At 38.8% G+C, this 16,601-nt stretch overlaps 1 protein-coding gene across 1 annotated transcript; it reads right to left on the reverse strand.

The window, feature by feature from the left end:
* Nucleotides 1–8,252: 8,252 nt before the first annotated feature.
* On the reverse strand, nt 8,253–9,880 carry CCL20 (C-C motif chemokine ligand 20; the record flags this gene model as incomplete). Its single annotated transcript, XM_084292340.1, has 4 exons — nt 8,253–8,280; nt 8,568–8,645; nt 9,450–9,564; nt 9,805–9,880. 4 exons carry the CDS (start codon nt 9,878–9,880, stop codon nt 8,253–8,255), a joined length of 297 nt encoding a protein of 98 aa, XP_084148466.1.
* Between the last annotated feature and the right edge of the window lie 6,721 nt (nt 9,881–16,601).

Genomic DNA, 16,601 nt, shown 5'->3' on the forward strand with positions numbered 1-16,601 from the left:
CTTGACCCAAAGTACCATCCTAAGAAGAGTAAGAAAGTGTTTCTGACTCAAACACACCCTTTCTTGCAGAGAAGAGCGGGTTTTAGGCTTCCTGATTTGAAGTTGTATCATGACCCACTTGTTCTGAAGTAGGTCAGTCTGTGGTAAGCTGAACTAAATCAGAAAGGCCAGCCCAAGAGTTTGAGTTAAGGGAAAGATGTAGAAAGCCACTTCCTATTTCTGTTATGTCAGTAATGGGTGCAGTGAATTTTTACTAAGGGGAGTTTTTTATGCTGTCTTCATAATTGTAAGGTCTGGCAGATGCAGAAAGACTGTACTGTGATATTTCCTTGTTTCTGCTTGGTGAATTAAATGGGTTTGGCTAATTTTTTTCAAGGTTGTTCTGTTCTGGCATAGGGATCCTGCTTCCTCTTAGTGAAACACACACCTCTATACTCATACACTTCCTTCTGCAATGTTAGCACTCCTTCTCACTTCTGCTCTGTTATTTCCAATGCTAACCATGGCACCAGAGCCATGAAAATGTTAAAACTGTCATATTTGTATGTGGAAGATGATTTTCTAGGAGTTTTCAGTTTGCCAGGTAAGAGCCATTCTGGGAGAATGAAAGCATGTTATGCTGTAAACAGAACACTCTCTTTCCCAAAGATTCTGTTTTTCATCTTTGCCTGGCTGTTTTCATCAATTTAGTATTATACCAAATAAAGAGAGAGAGTTGCTATTTGCCTAGGAAATATGTTGCAAGTTTCTGTTCACACGAATAGATACATATGTGGTTTACCTACAATGAGATAATAGCAAGCACTAGAAAGGAACATCAGTTCCGTTCTGTGCTCTTTTGTCCATCTACTTGTTCTCACACTGCTTACAATGTCACGTGCAGTCAGGCTCATTCCATATATTCTTACTTCCTTCAGTCAAATTTTCACTTACCTAAAATATAGTTTCCTTTCCTTTCCTTTCCTTTCCTTTCCTTTCCTTTCCTTTCCTTTCCTTTCCTTTCCTTTCCTTTCCTTTCCTTTCCTTTCCTTTCCTTTCCTTTCCTTTCCTTTCCTTTCCTTTCCTTTCCTTTCCTTTCCTTTCCTTTCCTTTCCTTTCCTTCCCTTTCCTTCCCTTTCCTTCCCTTTCCTTCCCTTTCCTTCCCTTTCCTTCCCTTTCCTTCCCTTTCCTTCCCTTTCCTTCCCTTTCCTTCCCAGGGGAGAGCTTTCTTTCCTCTTAATCTTAACACACTGATAGGTAGACCTGGCAACAAAAAAAAATCAAAGGAAAAAACCACACACACAGTAAAATGTGTTTGTCTTACCCCCCTCTGAGAAGAACTCAGAAATGCCTTTAATCTTTCTTTCCACAGTCCAGACTGTGGGGTGCTGAAGACCTTTGCAGTCGAAAAGAGTCCTGTACCAGTCAGTCAAGGCAGCAAAGCTGACAGCATCAGGTAATTACGCAACTATTCTGTGGTCAGATTGTCTGAGCTGCAAGATGAAAGCCAGCGAGTTATCCGGATGCACCTAGTAAGGAAAACAGAGGAGCACTTCTCCTACAGTTACCTAACACACAGTTGAGTCAAACTACTTTCAGTCAGGAGGAAGCAAAAATCTTCCTCAGAATTTCTACCAAGTCTACAATAGAATTGATGAATATAAGTCAGGAAAGACACTTTGCTTTAGAAAACACAGCTTCATTAAAGTCAAGGTGTGTTTATCTCACCACTGCTTTTAATTAAAAAAAAAAAAAAAAAAGTCAAAATATCACATTTGGGCTTTTATATTTAATTTTTATGATTCCAAAATGCATTAAGCATTTCACATAAACTCTCATGTTTTCCACATTTCTGTAGTACTATTGCATTGTCTCTGTGTTTCTTGTTTTGTATGTTTTTTACCATCATTTTCATGTAATTCATATATAAGCATATATGTGCATATCATGTATTCATTGATTGTAATTGGCATTAATACGGTACTACCCACTTTAAAATTAACCAAACATTTTTGCCTACTCCTGTAACAATTTGGAGCAATGCTATGCAGTGAGCATCTCTGAGATTTGTGTTATCTCAGACACCTTTGATATGCATTGTCACTGAAAGACATATTAACCATTTATTCCTAGTCATAACAATCCGAAACACTCAGTAGTAGTAAATGTACACTGAAAAAAGCAATCACTATAGTTAGCCAGTCTGCCAAAATACCATTATTTTTCACATTTGCAAGACATTTTACATTAAGATTTGTTTTGTATTCCTTACATTCAGCTATATAACAAAGCTTATTTGTGTGTGAAATCCTATGACATTTGAGTGAATAGTTCTTACCATACTGACCACTCTGCAGCTCTGATTTTAGCTGCCACATTGAATCTATCATTCTCAAATTCCCATTTGCCTACTTTTCTAGTTTATAGTTTTCTCACTAGCTTCATACCTGATCAATGATGCTGCAAGGATATTAAACTGCTAGTTTAATCTTGACACTGTAATTGACGATTTCACTGTAAATTGAGCCAATTACTTGAACCCATCTCCACTGACACAATTCTAGTTAGACTGACCGTTTAGTGCATAGCACCTTGCTATTTCCCTGAGTTATGAGTATAGAGCTATTTACAAATTTCTGATGTTCCTCTCTCCTTGATACCTAATGATGTTATCTACTGTCATTTCAGTGTTTGCTGTATGAATTCTTGGTACAGAGTTCACCCCCTTGCAAGCAGTGTTTTTTCAAGAACAATCTGTGTTTTGATTACTGTTTATCATCTAGAAAACATAGGGGGAGGATGTAAAATTGAAAATTAAATTGTTCTAGTCTGTCCTACACATAAAATTGTTTTGCCTTGGCTCATGGCCACAGAAGACAGCTTGCATCGCTAACATACCTAAATGTTGAATCAGAAGTAAGAAATAGTTTGTGCTCTGTTTCATACATTTCAGTACACACTTTCACTAAACATAGTACCCCCAACTCTTTGTCTAAGTGAAATATGAGTAAATTTATATGTGTAGAAATTAATGATCTATTTCGTGAATCTGAGTGATTACATCTCATACATTCCTTTGACAGCTTTCTGATATTAACAATTGGGAAGGAAAGTCTTAGCAGAACCCAAGAGTCTACACAATAGGAAGCCACACAAGTTCAACTCCCGTTTCCTTCAGTGACCTCTTCTGAGAGGAAGGTAGTGCTTTCTATTTGGATTTTCACATCCCTTTGATGGCACTATTAGTCTAGGGAAATCTGCCATCTGCAATGCCTCTCTTCCTCACTGCTGTGTGGCTGTGACAATAGGTAAAAATCCCTCCAATATAGGACATACATTGTATACACATACATACAAGTATACCCAGCATAATTCCTTGTATGGCCACTCTATACAGCATCCCTGTTTCTTCAAGTGATCTCAATCCAGACTATCAATTGTCTCCTTGCAACAAAAAGAATATTAAAAATAATTTTAAAAAAGTTTTCAATTTAAAGTTACGAGTAGCAATATTTCTGGAATATGGAAATGTAGACCTGGATGCTTACAAGCAAATTTGTTATTTTATTTTGGGGAGTTAAACTGAATTCATATAAACAAAATTATGGATATGCTACTGTAAATTTGTTAACAGCAATTAATAATAGTATTTTAGATACTACGTTTCCTGTGATATATTTCCTTTTTAAGCATACAGTATTCTAAATTTCACCTGTCATTACATTAATTGTGTATTTAGGATCACATAATCTTTGAATAATGCTGTAAGAAGAACCTCTTTTTGACAAAAGATTATTAAGTGCCTGGCTTGACTTACAGTAGCTACATGATCTAATGTGTATTAGCAGCCACAGTCTAATTAACACCATGCCTAATACGTAATAGCAGCCACAGCATATCTGTTGTATACCATACTTTAATCTAATGCCAGCAACTTTTGGTTAACTTTGACTGGAAGTTATCTGCATTAATAACACACAAGAAACAAACAGCAGTTTAAAAACCTTTAGCAGAGTTAGGACTGATGCACTACCAAAACAGTGTAACCACAAAATCTTAGGGACAGAACTTAGTTTTGCATTTATGTAAATATGTACGACTACAATTGATCAGTAAACTTGCCATACACGGTGACTGCTTTTAGTCCAAAGGCTAAAAAGTGCTTTTATGATTTATATTTTAGGAAAGGATGTTGCTTATAGCACAGTATTTGGGATAACTCTGCCAGAGCCATAACATAGCTGTGATCAGCAAATGATCATCTGTTTTATTTTGGAGTTCATCCAGCTGGGTTAATGCCATTAAAATCAAGCGACAGTTTCATAAGTCTAAAGCCTTTCTAGGTTCACAGGTTCCCTGACTCACTTCCCAATAAAATTACAGCTGAACAATGCATTCCTGTTTAGAAGTCAAGTTCAGTTAACACACAGGCTCACTGGCATTGGTAACTGAAAATAACCGACCAATTATCAACACTCCTACAAAAGAGCTAAAAGCATCACTGTCACTAAGCACACGAAGTAATGGTCAGTTTTCAGTGAGATAATGTACTCGAAAGCATGCATAGCTCAGGCTGAGAAGGACTTCACCCATTTCTTTTGGACTTTTAAGTGCTTTTTGACCTGCACTTTGTGTAGAGGGTGGAGGAAAAAAAAAAAAAAAAAAAAGATGAGAAACAACAAAGTGTCTTCAACTGATGGTTAAAGGCTACAATCAATGGAATAGTAATTCAACAAGTAACTTCAAGTAACTTGTTAGTACTTGCCCAACACATAAGATATGACAGGTTTTATGTTTTAATGGCAAGATGAAGTCAGCATAGTGCTTACAACTCCTTAGAAAATCACTGTCCGTGCAATACTAAGTTGTTTTTGTCATCAGCAGCTTTGCTACCTTTCACTAACACCCACTGTTTAAATACGTAATGTGCAGTAGAAGATAAAAATGCATACTAAGAACAATTCCTTGTTGCACACCATTTTTTATGTGTATTTTTTCCCTGAGTTAAATTCACAGGACCATATGCAGATGTGACAGTATAATATTTAACTAAATTCCCACTAACCAAAAACAGATCCAAGTGCAGAACTGAAAGAGATCCCGTCAGTCACGCATCAGACTGTACTAACCAATAGTGCTAATACTGCTAACTTCCTTTAAACTGATAATTTACACTATAGTAATTACAATTTCACAGTTATTCTGACAACTGCTCCGTATAACAGGAGCCCTAGGAGGCATTTTCTTCTGTGTGTAAGAAGGGCAGCAGTCACAGTTGGTTTGTGCTGGAGTAGGAGAAGAAATATTAGGAAATTAATAAATATGATTCCATACATGAAGAGAATGTTTTCTGACAAAGATCCCAAACTAACAAAATACCATTATGTACTGACTTGGAATGGCATGAGAGAAAAGGAAAACAAGAGAATTAAGGAAAAACCACAGAATGTAAACACATGCACAGAGTCAATAATAATACTCCAGCAGGTACAGGAATCACTGAAACATGGTCTCAACACAGCAAAAGCAGTTAAGTTTGGAACTGCAGTATGAAGTTGTGCTGAGGCTTTTATGGGAAAGCTCTCACACTTTTTCTCCAAATTATTTCCAAGCTCTAATAAAATTCTTTTTTTTTTTTTTTTTTTTTTTATCATTTTGCAAGAGAAAATGTTTGTTTGTTTTTTTAATAAAGTGGAGGGAAAAATCTACAAATGACTGTCTAATGTTGCACCTCAGATTGTTCAGCAGTGCAAACAAGCTGGGAGACTGAAGATATAAAGGAAAAATAAACAACTACACAAATGCAACAACCCTACCAAAGGAGCCTGTCTCAAGGTCTTCCTAGAAATGGTCAATATTTGCAAAGCTGTCAGAACTTTTACTGGTGATTTAAGGCTACTTACAAAAACATGCTTCCGACCTAATCATTTTGAAGATGCTCGCTTATAAAGCCTGCTCGCGTCCCCAGAAATTCATGACAGGACATGCTGTTTTTGCATAGAACTTCCTACCAGTTGCCTAACAACCTAATCAGTCAGTGTTATTGAACATATGAACCAATTTCCAGGTGATTTTTTTTTTTTTATTCCTTCAGTGAGATTGGTTATGCAACTATACATGTACAACTACAAAGAAAGGAACTTAAAAAAAAAATTCCACTCGGAACAGATCTGTGGATAAAGCATCTGGGTTTTTGTGGAGAGAGAGCCATGGCTGACTCGATGGAAGGGGAGTAACAGAAGCAATACGAAACTCACGGCCCCAGTTTGTGACTACAAAGAGCCACCCACAGAATTTCACATCAAACTTCACTTTATTTTGCTCCTCTGCTTTGAATTCCCCAGCGTGGACTCCAAGCTTTTCTGAACAAAATTCATACATAGCACTGGTTCTTAATATCTCCACAGCTCTCTGCAGCTTGTTTTTCACCATTGTGCTGCCCATAGCCATCTTCCTATCAGTCCCACTCCACGTCCTCTCTCCTTCCCAGATCAACCTCAGCACCCATATGAGTGACAGACACAGCATTTACCTTTCTGTTAGCAGCTACCAAATAGTCTTTTTTCCTCTTATCCCACTACTCTTTCAAAACACCCTACACACCCAAGATGGTCTTGAACATGAATCCATTCATTGTGTCCATACTGTTTTGCTGGTGCATGATTTAGCCCACGTGCTCCTTGAGCCCACCCAAGAGCTTTGGGGTTTACCCCAGTCCTGTTGAGAAGTTCTGGGAATTCCAAGGAAACATGCTGATTAATTACTTCTCTGGGAGGGTGATAGGTTCTTACCTCATATCCTTAATGTAAGGGACATGGAATCCACCTGTTGGAAACTTAAGCAAATTAATCTTACACTTTCAGACCTTCACCACAGAGAATCGCTGGTTCCCAGATTTGCAGGACCAGAAGCAGATTGCATAAGTTCTGGCAAGTTTTAAAAGCAGAATCAACAGCCTTATGTTCCCAAACATCTCTCAGCTCCTCTCTCAAGGACACTAAAAATAATTTTGAAATTAAATTTTAATTAATTTTTCTATCTCCATGACTAAAAGGTACCAAAAGCCAAGGCATAGATTTATCTGCAAAATTCTGGTGCTGACACTGAGTACACCTACACAGTCTACTTGCTCACATCCCTGAAATCTCCGAGCCATGTAATAGCAGCTACAGAGCCGAGTAGTCTTTCCTGATTCACCAGCACTCACATCCTACCTACTCCATGAAGACCTACTACTTTTATCATGTATCATTTGTACTGCACTAGTGGCTGCAGACCTCCACCAAGAGATCCTGCACCAGGAAGACCTCATTATGCTAAAAGCCACCCTGAGGAAACACATCAAGGGAAGGAAAGAACTGCAAATTCCTCCTCTAGAGATGAGTAAGTTGAGGGCAGACACTTACCATAATCATAAGCCTTGTCAGCAGATGAGCTAGAAGCTTGCCCTGTGACAATCTGTTTAACACTTCTCCTGCACAAACAGAGAAACCAGTAAGAGAAATTCCCTCAAGTCTCATTAAATGAGATTGAGCTAAAAACAGGTCTTCATGTTAAGCAAAAGCTTTGTATATAGCTGCCATCTGGGTAAGCGGAAGGAATTATATCCTATGGAGTTCACAGCTACCCACCTGGCAAACAGACAACCAGGTGGACACTGGCTTTATCAGGGGTTAATACACTTGAGTAGTCATTTCAGCTGGGGCTCATGAGCAAAGGAATTTATTTTGAGGGAAAGTCACCTTTTTCAATTACAAAAACAAACATACCACACAGAATGCAGTTTTTAACATTTATTTTCAACTCCAGTTTCCATTTTTTCCACAAGCAGACATAAACAGTTGTTCGAAAAGTATTATAATGCTAACTACAGTTAAAAGGAACATTTTGGGACAAGAAAGTGCTAGAGAAGTAACAAAATAAACAGAATAAATATCCTTTACAAAGGTTTACACATGCTGAGCAACACAAAAATACTGTGCAATAAACCTAATACAATTCATATTCTGTACAACAGCTTAAGGTACTCTTTACTAAATAGTACTCATGTCATATTAGGAATACATTAGTAAACATAGAAACTTTAACAAAATGCTTAATTCAAGCAAAACAGTGATGCAATATGAATCAACGAGAAGTTCAACGGTTCCAAAGAAGCCAGAGATGGTGGCGAGTAAGCACACAACAGTGTACAAGACGATGATCTCAACCAAGAGGTTGAACCTAGTGGTTCTTCAGCCGCGACTGCGTTTAGTTCCCTGCTGGAAACCATATCACATTGACATCTTTTTTAGCTTGTGGCTGTTGAAAAAAACAAGAGAACACAAATAATCACCTCAGACATAGATCAAATACACGTTACTCTCTCCAAGATATAGCACCTGCTGAGAGAATAGGTCAGGTAGAAAAAGGGACATGTGACATGACTGTCCCTGAGAGGACTCTTAAAAAGGAATAGGCACATCTGACAGGAGATGGAAAGAAAAATCAGTTCAGAATTGCCATCAGAAGCTGCCTTCAGGAGATGTAAGTGAAGAACTTTTATACATGCTCCATTTTCATCAACTTAGTAGTTTTTAGATTCTTACCTCAGGAAAAGAAGGTGCTTCTTCACCCAGGCATCCTTAGGGTTTACACAGGCTTTCAATCCACTGGAAGTGTAGAAACTGGAAAATAATGATAAAGAGATCAGTAAATAATCATTAGAAATCCGTGCTAGTAAATACTGTGAAGCTGAATTTAATCAAAAACATGCACCATAGTTACTCTACATAATGAAGAGCAACAGCTTTTGTAAATGCCAGTTCAATATGGGATGCTACACAACCCCTTCAATACTACATGAAAATAATAATAATAACAACCACCACCACCACCACCCAATGAAGCTTAAATGTAATAGCTTCAGTCTCAGGAGCCATTTCTTGCACCATGAAATGTTAAATTTGTTCTAACTATTGAGACAAATAACTTTTTTTTTTAGGTGCAAGAAATAACATATAAGACTAAAGAAAACAGTTGCTGTTATGTTAAGGTGAGAGATCACTTGGGGGGGAAATTATGATCTCTGAATTCAGAAAAGTCTCATTTGCACGTTATGTCGTTCATGTGCATCTGTTAACAAGTTTTGGCAAGGAAACACCCTGTATTGAGTAGGTACCCTCAGCTGTAGATTAAGCACATCCTTGTATGCAAAGGTGATTCCTAAACAAATCTGTTACACAGATTGTACAGCTGTCCTATGAGTTAGTAGTCTCTATCAACTACTGGTTGGACATTTTCTATGCTATCACTATATGCGATTTAATTAGTTAAATTGACTTTTGGGAAGAAAAAAAAAAAAAAAGAGAGAGAGAAAGAACAAGAAAAATCACACTTCTAGCATTCAAATCATTGATCCTGCCCCAATAGGCATCCTAAGGTTAATACATGACAGTCAGAAAAACAGGATCATCTGAAAAGTAACCTACATGATCGCATCAATATCGCAGACTTCGCTGGAGAGCTGTTCAGTATAACCCTTAATGGCCCACCGAGGCAGACGGGCTTTGGTATAAGACAGACAGCAGTCCTGGTTGCTTTGTGCTGGAATCAAGGAAAAAAAAAAGTTAATAAAATCTATTTGGATCATATTTCCATGCTGTCTAGCCCCCCTCCAGCTATTCAGCTCCCCTTCAAAAGAGAAGGAGAATTCGGCAGTGTACTTTGCTGAATTAATGCCCTTCTCCATCATCCTGCGGCCAGCATGCACACCCTGGTGTGGCTGGCATAGTGCAAAGTAGCCCAAGAGCTGCATCCTAGGGTGGAGTGCCCGAGCACACTCACCTTGGGAGGTACTGCACAGCAGCAGGAGCCCAAGCAGAGAAGCCAGGACCAAGCTCTTTGTGCTGAAGGCAGACATTTTCACTCTAAGCAGCAGCTGTGCTCCAGTGAGTGCTCTTTCACCACCTGCCTGTCCTGCCAAGCTTGCCTCTCCTCCACCTGCTTATAAAGCCGCAGCAGGAGCCACGGGAATTCACATGCGGGCGGGTTCCACTATCATCACTGGGTTTCCCCACGGCAAATTCCATCATGCCCAATACAACCTCAGCACTCCTTCCTGGTGCTATAATCGGAGATAGCGTGCTGGGGAAATTTTTTTTGTTGTTTTTTAAAGTAGGTTAGAAGATTCAGCCAAAAAGAAAAGGAAATAAAAGGCTGTGAGGTAATGGTTCTGTGGGTGAAACATGTATTTTTAGGGGTAAGAGTGTGGGTTGTGAAATGAGGAAAGTCAAATGTAGGTAACTGAATGTTACCTACCAAAACTGTGTCTTTGCTGTGCTCTATTTTAATAAGCACATTGTGGCGGTAGAGGGAGGTGGGCCTAGCCCAGACAGATTCATTTCACTATGGTATCGTCTCAGAAACTGGGTAACTATCTTTAATTATGCCAAAAGACTATATTAATATTTAAAGGTTGGCCAACACAGTAACATCAGACTTTCCAGATGACTGCTTTGTGAGCTGTAGACTGTAATACTGGCAGGGCCCACATGGGCCAAGTATTCATGGAAATTAGTTTTGTTTAGTTTCTTCTCACTGTCATCACTTTTTGCCTGTTCATTACACATCTGAACCATTTCATTAGAAATGGACTCTATACTGTTCCAAATGCATTGATGCTACCTCATAAGCCATGGTTGCATCTTGTTTGCTCCCCGTGCCATACTGCACCCAAATACTGTTACTTCTGAACATTCAGCTAAAACACGCACAGTCCTAACAGGGCCTCTCGTTGCTCAGAAGAAACCCATGCAGAGAGATAATGTCATTGCACTAAGTGCACTGTTTGAGCTGCTACTGAAGGCTGCTATTTCCAGTACCATTCAGTGACCCCTGTATAATGAATGTGACAGCTGCAGGCCACGTCCTGCTCTGCTGCTGTACAAAGGAGCTGTTACCAGCTCCAAGTGGTTATAGAGTAACCTGAGCTTTAAGTAGCTTCTCTTAAGTTAGAGCTCAAGGACATGGTCAGAAACTGTTCAGAATGACATAACCTCTATTCTTTGTGTATTGCTGATAACTTTTTGCTTTCCATAAATGTAGTTTATTTATGGATCACTTATTTCTAGACTGACGGGTATTAAGAAGCAACGGTTAACAATGAACAATTCTCCATTTACCCCACTGTCACCATTTTTTTTTTCTTTTTTCGATTTTTACTGTTGTCCAGTGACAGCCTGGGATTTCTTTTTATTTATTTTTTTTTAAGGGAGAAAGGCATGCCACCCAGTTTGTGCCAAGCAATAAGGTATGAAAATTAGGCATTGGGTTATCAACCCTCATTCCTCTGCTTCCACCCTCCCGTTTCACTCCAGCATTGATACTAGTAAGGTGTCCATCTACTTTGGAAAGAGAATTTTCTGAGATTGTTGAGATAGTAACCATACATTCTTATCCATAGACGAGCATCACAATCATCAAAAGCACTAGGGAAACAATAGTTTAAAAATTTCTAGAAAAGCCTTCTAAAAAGGAAATCAGTTTGTCTTCTTTATTGATAACATACTTGTTATTCCTTAAGTCCAACTCTTCTCCCGTTAGATTGGATACTCAAGATATAACTGATCAGGACTATAACATTTCTTTTTTAAGATGTCCTGCCTAATCAATAAAACTGACATTTTGTCTAATAAAACATTGCTATTAGACAATATTACTACACAATACTACATAATTGTATCACTAAGTAGTATTGAGTTGCAATTATATTATTTATTAATGGTATTAATATATTAGCATTAATACAGAATTCTTACTTTATTATTATAAAAAAGAATAACTAGTAAGTACTATTAAATTGCAGTTCTGCTGCCCTTCCTCCTGCACTGAGTGTTAAAGTACAAACCTATCCTTCTTTACAAGTTTCCAAGCAAGTCTTACAAGTTTTCTTCTTACTCCAGCCTGCCATGCCACCTTTCAGACAGTCCTGGTGGATTGTCCAGTGGGTTGTCCACATGGTCTGCCCCCAGTTTCTCTGGAGGCTTAGGACCACAGGACAGCGTCACCACTGCCTTGAAGCAGCTGTACTCCTCCTGGCATAAGACCATCCCCGTTCCTTCTTCTACACCTCATTTCCTACCTTATTCACTGTTTTTTTTTGTTTTGTTTTGTTTTTTTTTTTTTTGTTTTTTTTTGTTTAAATCTTTTCTTGAACCCACCTTTTCATCACTCCTACATCTCCTTCCTCTGCCTAAACTATTCCCAAGTAAACAACTCACCCCAAATTCCTTTTTCCTCATTTGTGCCAAATCTGTTCTCCCACCACCCCACCCAAATTCAGTGCTTCTGACACCATTATCTAGGCCGTTTCAACTTAACATGTTATTACTGAAACCATCACCTAGATGGAAGTAGCCTTGCACCTCAAGCCTCCCTTCTGACTCTACAGTTGTATTTCCTTTCTAAACAGTGCTTTTTGGACACAGTCTTTTCACCAGATCCTTGACACCCCTACCTGATCCTAATTAAGCACAAGCAGTTTGGACACCAGAGCAATGACATAATCAAGCTAACGTTCTCCCCATGCTTCTTCCCTCGGGCAGTTTCCATCACACCTCTGGTTCCTGTCTGAGCCCTTCACGGCTGTTGTGCCTGGTGTCACAGGCAACTGCTGCTCCTTTCAAGACAAAGTTTATTTGATTTAGGAAAATTCAATTAAGATTTAAAACAAATGCCATTGTAAGGGCCTCAGCTTCAGGAGAAATTTTCACTTTGCTTGTACTTAGTGTGTACAAAGTACCCTCAATATATTTGCACATAGTTAAAAATCAGCAAAAGCCATAATGCAAATGGCTGGAGAAAGTTGCCTGGTAAGTTCTGACGTAGCTCTCAAGCATATCTTATCTGTTTTTACAACTTGATAATGCAAACAAAAAGGGGAGAAAAGGGGTGGGGAGGGTGCTTACATGTTCAAAGAAAGTGATGATTCCCAATGGATGAGGGGAGGGTGACTGCTGCCCACCCTGACCAAACAAGGCTTTCGGTCTCCCTCAGCACCTGTGTGACCAGAAGGGGCTATAGGAACCTGACAGTGACTGCAGAATGGCTGAAAAAACAGGCCCTCAGGCTCCAAGGCAGCAATCAGAGGGCTAAAGGTCTGCTGGAGGCCCGGCTGCAGGTGGCTAGTGCTGGACCAAAACATTGTTTAACGTCCCAGTACTGGGATAACTGGGGAGCTGCACAGGAGGCCCTACAGCAAAGGGCTGTGTACTGAGTGCGGGCCAGCAGTGCTCCCTGAGCCCACTGCCCTCCTGGCTGCCCCAGCAAGGGCCGCCGTTCCCCCCCAAGGCTGTGTGGGGAGGCCTTTACCCAAAGTCTCCTCAGAGAGGCATGGAAAAAAGCACAAGAAGCAACAGCTACAAGCTGCGAGAAGGAAAGTTTGCATCAGACACTGAAAAATTTTCTTCATGGTGGTGAAGCACTGGGACAGGGCCCAGAGGGGATGTGAAAGCCCAGTTTGAAAAGTTTGGAACATCTCGAAGGCTAAACTGGACACAATACTGCCCTGATCATGATCTTTAAAATTTTGGTTCCTCCCCAAGCCACAGTCAAGCCCATATTGTTGTTATTAGTTTTCCCACTTGACATTTCTGTCATGACTAACTCTCTATTTCTTTTAGTTTGTCTCTTCCTGACACTTCCTTTGTTACAAGTTGAAAAGCTTCCCATCCTCTTCTTGCTCCCTTATTAGCCCCTATCACATCCCAGCTCTCCCTCGCTGTTGATATGCTTGTAGTAAGACAAAATGCCAAAGCATGGATCCACAAAGTTTTCAGCCTCTCTTAAAACTCCCCTGCTTTTGTTCCAGAGGTCGAAGCTGGAGAACAGGCCTCACCCCTACTGAATGTATTTTAAGAGATGAAGTAACACAGACTAGGTACTAATGCTGTACAGCAGTTCAGTTAGAGCCATAAAAGAGGAGGACACATCAGGAGAAACTGCATATGAGAAGCTGTATACACACAAAGAATTCAGAACTATTCATGATTTCGAAAACTGCTTGAAATTTTTTGAAAATGGGGGCCCACAATGGTGATATACTTCACCGTGTGGTTCAATGAGTACCCAGAAGAGTCATATATATATGCAAGGCTTAAAACATACCACTAACTTCTGAAGAGAGACACAGAGGAGGGACTCTATAATCACTGCTTGATAGACTGCAGTTTATAGTGACTTCTTTATGGGTTTAGGTTTAATAGTAAACAATTATTTAAATCTCTTGCCTACCTTGATGTTAAACACTGCCTATAATATCTTTACCTATTGCCTATAATAAGAATCACATTGCCAATTTTTGTTTAAATTGAAAATTACCTTTTTTTTTTTTTAATTGTTTTAAACTGTCTTCACAAAGAGATGTTTTATTAATATTACTGCTCTTGGCCAGACTGCTGAAAATAAAGAATTATAGCAACACAACTGATCAACTAGGGAAAAAGTGTACTAAAGGGAAATCCCCTTCTGTAATTTCCAATTTTTTAGGGCAGAGCAAAGGGCAGGAGAAGGCACCAGTTCAAAGGAACAGGGCCAAAACAGGGGATTTAGTCATTGCATAATCCCCAGTGATGAGATGCACAATAAATCCCAAGCATAAAGGTTCTACACATAACTTGCTCAATACCTCTGGCATTACAGTCATGCAATACTGTGATTTCATTCACTTCAGCACTCGCATGACTGATTAACAAAAATCCCTCTCTGAAGGAGGAAATTAATTTTCACTAATTATATGTTGCACCTTGTGAGGAACAGATATAGAAATACTATTGAAAGACATTTGTTAGATGCAATTACTGATAAATTATATGACTGGTGGCAGAAATGAACCTCTGACCTGAATCCACAGCCTGAACATCAAGTTGTTTCCGATATTAACAAATAAGTGATTGCACTTAAAAATATTTAACTCATAAAGTAGAAAAGTATATTATGCCTTGGCAATTATGAAAGAGAGAGAGTGACATTTTCCAGATTTTCGCAATCTGTAGACAGAAATAGAGACAGGCAAAAAAAATCACACCATGTAATTAGAAGTGAAGTTTTAGCTGGGCTGAAGGTTTCATAAATTCCATTGAAACACAACAATAGTTTTGTCTAAAAATTAGAAAATATTTTAGAAAATGTAAAGCATCTTTTCCTCAACTGTTCTGTGTTTTCTTCCTCAAGTTGACATTAGTTAAAAAAAAAAAAAAAAAAAAAGGGAAAAAAAAGAGAAAATATAAGAAGAACCAAGTAACATGAAGTGGTAAAGTCTGAGGCTGACCTAGAACTCGATGACTGATGGTTTTACTAAACCAGACTTGACATTTCGAGTGCTTGATCACTCTGGGCTACTTAGTACATGTTTGACAACTGGGATTTTGTCATGTATTACTGGAAGACTAGCTTAAAACTATCCAGTAACACCTGCTTGCTTTGGATTGCTAAACAGGGGAAAAAAAAAAAAAAGACAATCATGTTTGTGTTTAATAGATATTAGTTAACATAATTTATTGATTGTAATATGAGTATTGGCAGAGTAACCATGAACACTGGCCTTCTCAAGTGCTGCAGTCACTGTAGCTTTACAGCAGTGCAGAGTTAATTTATGGAGGACTTTCCTAAGGGGGGGGGGGGGTGTTAAACCATAGTTGCCAAAAACTGCTGGTTTGGACTTATATCTGTCCAAGAGTCCTGCTCTTTTTCCGAGGAAACAACAGCTCTAGGTGCTTCCACCTTGACTCTTAAAGATTATTTTGCATAACATAACTGCCTTGCTTATCCTCATATACCCTTAAAACTCCTTTTCTGAATCTTAGCTATTCAGAGAGAAAATCTTGGACCACGTAAAAAAAAAAAAAATCACTTTTCAAAGGGACAAAAAATTAACATTTTGCTGGGAAAAAAATGCCTCCCTAATATGTTTCATTGCAAGTGTTTGGTGATTCTGTTATCCAAACCCTTCTGAACTGGCATGGAGTCAAAGTTTTATAAGAATCCAGGACACTTGGAGTGAAAGAACTCTTACTTTCAATCAAACGCTAGCAGCCTGATGCATATGCGGTTTATGTTAAGTATCTCTCAAATATCATTAGACATACAACATTAAACGAAGCATCCAGCTAGTTATGTGCACTTGTCTAGACATAACAAATGTTCTTCCTGCAGGACTTTACACCACTTGGGCAGTTGCAACAGTTCAAACTCTCCCAGTATCTGTAATGAGATTTACCTTGAGGGGAAGGGGAAGGAATAGATAGAGTGGAGGTGAAATTTCTTACCCAAGTTGTGAAAATGCAAATTTTTACTCTGAAAAAAGATGTCCGTCCATGATGACAGGGCAAAACTGTCACTAGTAGGAGGTTCATAGGATAAACATGCCAAGTGTACAAAGGAACACTCCCCAAAGCAATATTTCAACATGGAAAGTTACTTAGAAATCCTCTCAGGTTTTTCCTCCCGTCTCTTTTTGGCAATCCACAGCAAGTCACTATTAGTCACTAAAAGTATTAACCAACTTAATTGAGATTTGTTTGACCTATATATCATTTCCTTTTTGTTACTTAACTGGAAATGAAGAAAGCAAGCAAAGACTACAA

This window comes from Netta rufina (genome assembly GCF_964035555.1).
Source record: "Netta rufina genome assembly, chromosome: 9".
Taxonomy (NCBI): Eukaryota; Metazoa; Chordata; class Aves; order Anseriformes; family Anatidae; genus Netta; species Netta rufina.